We start from the raw sequence: 9,800 nt of genomic DNA, 5'->3' as shown, positions 1-9,800 counted from the left end.
TAGTAGACATTTTTTTTCTTTTTTTCTAACTTTGGAAAAATACTTAAACTATCAATTAAAAATAGTTATTATTGAAAAATATTTGAATATCGATTGGGTAAAATAAATATTCATTTAATTGAACTTTCGGTAACCGGGAATGTTCGCGCCATCCAGTGGAGTTAAGTCATACTACTGGCGTTTCTGGTTGTAGTGTATAATTTTTTATAGTATATTAATAGTAGTAAGCAACGGATATTAGCAGCATGTATGTTTTGGAGGTTATTATTAGTAATTGTCTACTTATTAATTAATAACTTCTTAAATATTCATGCCAAATAAGAATTTTTTAAATAAAAATAAAAAAAAAAAAGATTGTAACTATTGACAACTGTAAGAGATAGTCTTTGACTATGACTATTGTTTCTATTTCTATAAGTCAGACGTAATTATTTTTTAATAAAATTTTAGGGGTACCTCACTTTGCTTACCCCTACCCCTCCCCCTTCCCCTACAGATTTAGATATATACATAACTAGAGGTGGGCGATGTTGAAAAAATCAATCGATGTTGGAATAATACGTGTGATCGATAATTGAGTAACAACATCGAAAAAAATCGTATTTAGTTTTTACCTTATGTCGCTAACACAATTATCAAAAAACTATACCCTGATAGCTACACTCTAAATATAAATATAATATAATATATTGATAATACTTGTGTGCAAGTTGATGCAAGTCTACGGCCGTCATCTGAATGTAATTTGACAGAAAAACTTGCCGTCAATTTGAAGTGAAACTTTCAATCAACTTATTATTTGACAGTAACACTTGTAGTCAAATTGAATTCAAGTTTCCAAACAATTTACTGTCAACTTGAAGGTAACTGCTTGCTCACCAATACTTTCCTTTGAGTTACCTTTAGAATACGGCAGTAGCTTGTAGTTAACTTATGGTTAGGTAGGATACCAGGCTATTTTCTCCACGATGATTAGCTTAATAAAATCGCTAAAATTTAAATCAAATTCAAAAAAGACATAGATTATAGCTGGAAAATGATACTAAGTATTGATCGCAATTAAAATCATTTGCTTTTTTTTTTTTTTTTAACGTAAAAAACACACATTTCAATATTATTGCTATAATAGTAATTTTTCGACAATAAGTAAATTTTTCAACAATTTTAACAATTACTTTTTGAAAATTATTTTTAGATTAATAAATTAGTTTGATAAAAATTTATACAATATCTAGTCTTTTTCAGTTAATGAATTTAAAAATACTAGTTCATTAAGATGTGAACCAGCTAATCCGTTTTTATGTTTGGTTTTTAAAACCCCAGCTTTAGAAAATAAACGCTCCGATGGAACAGACGTTTTAACGTACAATAATTCCTTGGCAAGTTTGAATAATTTTAGAAAAGCGTTTCTAACCAATTATTTAATAAAAATAGATGAAAAAAAAAAAAAACAAATTTTCTTCAAGTACCTTATAATCATTAATCTTTCTTTTCAGAATGATTTGCCAATAAATTTAATCCAAAAGGTTTGTAAGATTGTCACGATAAAAAGATAAGTAATTGGCCCATAACTGATTAAAATTTTTTTTTTTTATTTTCAAAATTTTTCAATTAGTTTTAAAATCTGTAAAATAATCGATTCATCAACTCACGAAAACGTCGAGAAAAAATAATCAATTACGGAATAAAAAACATCGATGTTCGATAAATCGATGTTTTTTGCCCTTCTCTATGCATAACATAATGTAACAATTTTAATTTCAATGTTATTAAAGTTTTGTTTTGTCAACTACCATTTAAAATTGAATTCGAATTACTTCCCAGAGAGGAAAGTACGACAGGTCCTGGCTTGCCCCAAATATATAAAACCTTTGTGCCGAGATTGTAAACCAGTTTTGGCCCCGCCTTGGTAGAAGCCTGGAATGATAACACAGGGCCAGTCCTGATGGCTAGACCTGGCCCATGCTTGGTTGCCAAACCTAGCCCATACACCGACGAAACAAATAAATTTAATTTAAAGAATCGGTCTAACAGTTGGCCCTGCGGGCCAGACCCAATACTTCCCGCTGTTTTCGAGCTCCTTGAGTTCAAAAATACTGTTGTGAATACGTTTTCGAGCTCTTCGAGCTCGAAAATACTTTTTTATGCCGTTGTTTTCGAAAAAAACGTTTTTTACCATTTTTTCTCCAACGATATCTCTCAAACAAATTGACCAATTGAGACGGTTGAGGTGGCAATCGACGCTTTTTATTGAGTTCTACGGCTGATTAGATTTTGAAATAGATTTATCAAGTCGTTTTTGAGAAATTTCGAAAATACTAAAAAAATTTTTTTTTTTTTTAATTCTTTCGACAACGACTCCTCTTGAACAAATCATCCGATTTTGATGGTTGAGGTTGCATTCGATGCGGCCTATGAATTTTCAGAGTCCAGTTGATTTTGGAATCAATTCATGGAGCACATTACAAGTTATCCAAAAAAAAAACATTTTTGAAAGAAGTGTATTTTTGGAATATCTATGAACAAGCCGTACCGATCAAGTTTAATTTTTTTTCAGCTTCAAGATATTCACAAGCCGCGTCGAATGATACCTTGACGATCAAAATCGGTTCATCTGTTTAAAAGTTATATATATTTACATACGTACACTCGGACATCATTTTGAAGTTAGTCAGAATAGCTTCCTAGAACCTCAAAACGTCAAGATCTCTTAGAAACTCAACTTTCAAAAATCGGACCGAAACCAATAACTTCCCGAATTTTTGAAAATTTTCAATTTTTTTAGCGGGAAGTTGAAAAAATTTTATTTCTATTACCCTTGTAGAATTCATGATCGTTAACGCTTAAATTATCTAAGAGACGTAAATGATGTGAAAAAAACTTGGTGAAAATTCCGCTGCATAGGTTACCCAGTCCCGGCCGAGACTCGAGTAATGATTGGAATGGCCAGGACTGAGTACCCAATCTTGAGCCAACCATGGGCTAATATAAATGTGTCAAAGCTAGGTTCCCCAGTGCTGGGCAAAGTAGAGCCCCGTCGTTCAACTCTGGCAGCTTTTGCATAGGTCAAGAAAAAATTAAGAAATTTCACCATTAATTCAAGGATATGAATCATTAAGAATAAATAAATTTAATTAATTTAAAATTTTATGTCCATTTAACAATCAATATAAATTTTTACCAGGCTATTTTCAGTATAAAATTGTAGTATTAAAATTTTTTTAAATTTTATATAATTTTATAAAAACATTTTTTCCCGGGTATTTGTTTATCCTCTATTGAATACCGCCAAAGATAATTTTTTTCACAATAGGGGTTTCTCAAAAATTAGTTCTTTTCCAACAAATTTCAAATGATAATAGTTTTCAATAAAAATGTATTATCAATAATAAACCATTTGCGCTAATACTTGCATCTTGTAATAACAAATCAGGTTGTCTCTCTTTGTAATTTTCTTTTTTTTATAACTTTAAAATATAAGACATTCTGAGTTTAATGTATATTCTTTTAAGTTGTTCAGGCCAATTGTAGAAACTCAAGACTCTATTTAATCAATGTTGACTGTATTAGAGTTTTTCAGTATCAGAATAATTTCTAAATTCCGACTCAGATTTATGGTTTATGACTGAGCTTGGATGATAAATATCGATAATATTATTTCTGGGCTAAAAATGTTGAAAAATAAAAAAACCAAAAGTTTAAAAAAATAAATCTCAAACATCTCAGATTAATCTCGTTAATATATTGAGACAATGTGAATTGTCTTCGTCATCCTCAGCCTTGCAGTTCCCATTTTTCTCTATCTCGTTGCCGTCTGAAACTACACAAGTCATAGTGCCGAGGTCACATGACTAATTATCACGTAGACGCATATCCGTAAGAGTGAAGTGAGGACAGAGTCCCGAGGCTAGCCCTACGTCCAAGTATATCGGTCAATCACTTCGATCCTGGATCAATCAGCGTACAGACATTTTCATATCAATTATTCAGTATCAATTCTGGAAATTTACTTGCAAAACCTAATTGTAACTCGGGCAGTTAACTTGTGATATTCTGTACATTACCTGCAATTATTTTGCAATTATATTTTATTGTTTAGTTATTAATTATTATAAATAAAGTTAGTTTAATTAACTAGTACTGTACGTTACCGGTGGTATACTCATAACGTAAAATTATACTGTGCCACGCATCTCTCTACATTACATCCAGCGCTTGCATTTTCTTGTAAGTAATTTTTATTATTGCAATTGGCAATGTACTTGCATATTTTGTTAATCATTTATTTTATATATTATTTGTCCGTCTTACTTATATCCTATTTCAATGGTAATGTCCTTCAATAGATTAATAAAAGTATTATTAATTAAGTCATAAATGATAATTCAATCAACAATAAGAAAACATTTATAAGTAATAAGCCGTGAGGTAAGTTAGTAAGTTTCACATACGTTGCCGAGTTTGAATAAGTGCAGGTCTTCACTTTTCAAGAGCCCCAGCCCACTGTTCTGTTCAAGTAAAATCAAATATTGTTAGAGGCCAGCCTAAGCCAGGGTCCAACTCGCGAATTTTGGTGGCTTCTGGTTAAATTCGCGAAGACGAAAAGCGATTTGTCTCAATATGTAAAAGTAGTAATTTACCATTTAAAATCTTATTAAAGTGAAAAAATTTTTGGGTCTTTCATTTTGTTAAGTCCTTTTCTAAATAATAATATAAATGTATTTTTTTTAAGAAATTTTTATGAATGTGAAAGTGTGAATGACGAAGGCAGTTTTAAAGATGAATGATATGTATGTCTAGGGGATTGTTGCGCGTTTTCTCCTCTTGTAAAATAGCGGCTCTTTTACTCTGGTGCGGCAAACAATGATGGGCACGTGTGTTAACCCTCGGAGAGAGGCGGTGTCGCGTTGGAACACGTGTTATTTTGGTCACACCTCTCAATTTCTGAGAACTTTTCCAATATATATTTATATGATTATTGTCCACAGGGAAGAAAAAGTAAAATGCTGCTTATCTGTGCAACTAGTATTTTTAAAAAAATTCATAGGGACTTCTTTTGTAGTGTGTTTTAAATTTTTTATCGTCTACTGTCATTATCAAAGCATTCATTTTTTTCGGGTGACAATGTAACAAAAGCTCATTGTGACTGGTAAGCCAGTCATTATTTAAATTATTTCAAATTCATTGATGGTAATGGGAAGATTACTCTACGGTTGAAATTTGGAAAACAGATTATCAAGTTTGAACTTTAAATTGACTTTTATTTTGATTAGAATTTATTTTACTCAATCTTAGAGGATCGTGATTTTAAAAGAAAGGTTTGAAATTTTTATTATTTTTCTCTGTTTTACTGCGGACTATACTGTGTATACATCTAGTGAGATCAAGTATAATATCGATTCCACATAATATATAAGATCCTATTTTTAGATATTTTGTTTATTAACAATCTGATCTGAGTCAAAACTACATTGATTTCTGCTTCCTCTCTCTACCGAAAGTAAAAACCTGTTTACTGACAGTAAATTATCGGTTGATGAATCGTTGAAATGTGCGTTTTTTAAACCGTCATATTACAGTTCTAGAGATAATCAGTTACATATAATTTTAATAATTTTTTAAGATAATCAGTTTGAGAGATTATCAGCTGATTAAAAAAAACTGGGCAACGGTGAGCCCTATGAGTCAGCCCCAAAACTTCCCTCTGGTTTTAAGCTAATTGAGCCCGAAAACATTGTTGTGAATAAAATTGTTTTCTTATGAGCATTTCAAACTCAAACACATTATAGATTATATCATGATTTATCCGGGAAAATGGCATAAAATGTTATTTTTTTAACGCTTTGTCGTCGACTAAGTAAACTAATTGACGTATTTTAATATTCAATGTAGCAATCAGCGCGGTGCATTCAATTTTCGAACTCATTAAATTTTGAAAATAATTAGTGCAGTCGTTTTAAAAAAATTCGCGAAAAACATTTTTTTGCCCTGTTTTTCTCTAACGATATCTCTCGAACCAATTCACCGATTGAGATGGTTAGGCGTGCAATCTGCAATTTTTATCGAGTTTTAAAGCTGATAAAATTTGTAAATGATTGGTTCAGTCGTTTCAAAGATATTTGCGAAAAACCGTTTTTTACTATTTCTTTCATTAACGACATCTTGAACGGATTATCCGATCAAGACGTTTTTGGTGGCAATCGAAAGATTTTATCGAATTCTAGAGCTGATTAGATTTTGGAATTGATCGATCCAACAGTTTTTGAAATATATAAAAAAAAAAAAAAGTTTTTTCTCTTTTGTATATATTATACATCCCTTACTCTATTCAACTGAATGACCCAGAATTTTGTCAAAATCTGAGTTCAGAAGAAATCCTTCGAATATCGCAAGAACCACCTGAATCGGTTCATTCATTAACAAAATATGAGATATAACGATATCTCTGAAACAAATTGATCAATTTTTTTCACGTGTTTTATTGAGTTCTAGAACTGATTAGATTAAAATTGTTTCATCTAGTCGTTTCTGAGAAATTTAAAAAAAAACTACAAAAAAAATTTCATTTCTGGAATATCTCCGAACGCGACCTAAATAGATGAATAAGTCGTTTATGGGCCCGAAATCAAGCAGTGCCCTACCTTACCGACTCATGATAAGAGTGGCAGTTGGTAATGTAGATTTACTTTTATCAATATTTTGTGCTGTTGTAGGTAATGTAGATCTATTTTATCGATATTTGGGGCCTTTTTCATATATGTGGCAATGTAGATTTTTTCTTATCGTCATTAGGGGCTGTTATCGGTAATGTAAATTTATTTCATCGATATTTTGGGCCTCTTTCTCAATGATGATAATGTAGAATTTGTTGGGACTTGCTCATGATAATGCAGGCTTGGTTGAAGCCCGATCATGGTAACGCAGATTTAATCGGAACTTGATAATGGTAATGAAGATTTCGTTGGGACCTGTCTCCACCGATCGATAAAAGCAGATTTTTGGGACTCAGTGCATATTCAAGAACTTTTTTAGTATATATATTTTGAATTTTTTACTGTTTTACGTAGGATTAGAGGGGGACGAACATTCGAGAATTATCTCGAATTTTCTACGCATAAATTGGTGGGGATTCATTTTATATTTTGGATCGTTCTAGACCTTTGAACAGCTATAAGGGGTTATCGCCAAAAATTCGAAAGTTATTCTGAGAATATTGTTTATTTTATTAGAAGAGGGGGATTACCGGTTGATTGAACCGGTTTTGGGCCAATCATTTTTACTCTGTATCCCCACAAAGATTATTTTTTAGAGGGGGTTGCCATTATAAAAGTCGTGCTTTTTTGTTAAGTCCTCCTAGTTATAGCTGTGCTAAATAGAGGAGCTGAGTGATAGTGAAAAACATTCTTTACGTATTAGTCATCCGGGTATGATAGACACTGATGAAATAGTTGAAAATTATTTTGGTGAAATATGTCCAGAGTTCATTGATTGTTTTCTTAGTGATCTATTTTCTTATTATAAAAATTTAGATATAATCAGAAGCAAACGAGATTCGTCGTGCCCAAGTTGCATTGCTCTGAAAGATGCGATAAAGAACTTATATAAAATCATTCAAAATCTTGAAAAATTTGAGAATCGCATAGTTGATAAATAAATAACAATGGAGTATATAGTGGATTTCGTTGGTTATATCGTTTCCAATGGAAAATTTTTTGTCAAGACATTATGTGTCGTTGATATTTATAACCTAAATAATGCAAATGGTGTGTATCAATGCAAAATTTGCGTATTCAAACCACCTATCCAGTACACTGACACTGTGATTGTGCAACAAAGTGAAGATCAAGATGAGAATCGTCATGGTATTCACTAGGACACTGGTGATCATCCTTATGAATCATTGCAACCTATGGTAAAACAATTAGTTCAGAATGCGCGATATTTTTATGTACAAGGGCCAACAATGCAAAAACGATTCGAAGAAATGATTGATTATGCAGTCCTAGTTATTGATTTAGAACAAATGAGATTTTTTTCGATTGATAATCTCGAAAACATAAACAGACCTCGATGTGCATTCAGATTCAACCACTCCAAACTCGGACATTATGCTTGTTCATATGGAACTGTTCAGCAGCTAAAACAATGGTTTTTGAAATATTAGGGCTGTAATCAATCATATGAGAAATCAGTACAGATATTCTATCAATTATCAGATTTGAGAAAAATTGATGCAGCTGACATCGCTTGTCTTGATGATGTGTTCATTCTCCAATTCGCTCGATCTCAAATACGATTTGTCTGGGATAGACTACCAATTAATTTAAAATAGAACTTTAAAATTATGGACTATAAGTTTTGCATTGAACATAATTCAATAACAAGTCCTGATTATGACGTCCCAGGAATTCATTTTTATCCTTACAAAAAAGATTGTATTAAATGTAAAAAACTAAAAGATGCATTAAAATAATTATAAATTCATACTTAACATTTATTTCAAACGTATATAATTATATGTACTTATCATGCTATATTAATTAAGTAATTATGTGTATTGGGTATAAGCAAAATAAAATTTATTAAAACATATTTTTAATTGTGAAAAAATTTATTTATTTCTTTCAACCTTGTTATCTAATACAATAATTATTAAGTTAATTACTTACAGCACTACTCAATGGATTATATTCAATAATACGATCATGTTGACTTCAGCAGTATGCTGATGTCTGATCGGGAAACTGATCATTTGATTTAAATTCAACACGAATGTCAACTGGTCCAGATTTGATTGATTCATTTTGTTTTGAACAATCGATGATGTAGAGTGGTGCTTCTTCCAAAAATCCTGCTTTAGTCAACAATGGTTCCGGCTTTTTATTATAGTATGACGTTTGAAAATTTGTATACATATCATACAATAAAGCATACTGATTGCGATTAATGTTTAGATTCAAATTTCCATATGGATAACTTTGAGAATTAAGAAAAACTTTTACATCTCGGATATTACAATGATCAAAGTGACTGGAATTTTTCGTCACAATATTTTTTCTTCCAGTTTGAAATCCTAGAACCAAATATCGTGGTTTTTCCAATTGCGTTGAAGTTTTAATAGGCGAAACATGTTTCGTCGTTTTCGGAAGTAGTGAATATTCATATGATTGCCATGTACGGTAGCTTAATGGAATAGTTGGATCATTTACGATAAAACTTAGTGCTTGAATCTTCTGTTTATCCGACATTGTAATGTATGGTACATTCCATTCCACTTTATTAAGAACTATTTTAACTTTTTCAGCAGCCTCTCGAGCAGCAGGTGTATGTAGATATGAGTTAATATCAGTGTTTGATCTTATGAGAATTAATTCATGCTTAGCATTCATAATAATCCGATTATAATCTTCAGCGAATCCAAGGAATAAACTCAGCGGTATAGAAATATCAAAATATCCGTCACCATTAGTCAATTTAGCATCAGTTTGTAACCACCCAGCGTTTTCCATTAAATTAGCCTGTCCGGGAGTTAAAGATATATAATTCTTCATAAGACTTGTATTCCAACATTCTTGCATCTATCAATTTCAATAGCATTCAATTCGTAGCGTATTTCTTCAAACATGTGACAAATGGCCATGTTAACCAACTCCATAGTTTCACTAACAGCAGTGCCATCTTCTTTCGTAAATCTTCCACAAATGAGTAAAGCACTCTTACTCGGTAGAATGCATAAATCTTGATGTTAAATACGATTCTTATTTCATCAATATTATTAAATGTTGTTGAAGCATAAGGTT

The 9,800-nt window shown here is 31.4% G+C and overlaps 1 protein-coding gene across 1 annotated transcript; it reads right to left on the bottom strand.

Moving 5' to 3' along the window:
• Positions 1-8,714: 8,714 nt before the first annotated feature.
• On the bottom strand, positions 8,715-9,578 carry LOC128667628 (uncharacterized). Its single transcript, XM_053738540.1, has one exon. The coding sequence runs from the start codon at positions 9,576-9,578 to the stop codon at positions 8,715-8,717; it is 864 nt and encodes a 287-aa protein (XP_053594515.1).
• Positions 9,579-9,800: the final 222 nt, after the last annotated feature.

This window comes from Microplitis demolitor, chromosome 1 (assembly GCF_026212275.2).
Source record: "Microplitis demolitor isolate Queensland-Clemson2020A chromosome 1, iyMicDemo2.1a, whole genome shotgun sequence".
NCBI classification, from domain to species: domain Eukaryota; kingdom Metazoa; phylum Arthropoda; class Insecta; order Hymenoptera; family Braconidae; genus Microplitis; species Microplitis demolitor.
The sequence above is the reverse complement of the archived record's forward strand: the minus strand, read 5'-3'. Positions and strand labels throughout refer to the sequence as shown.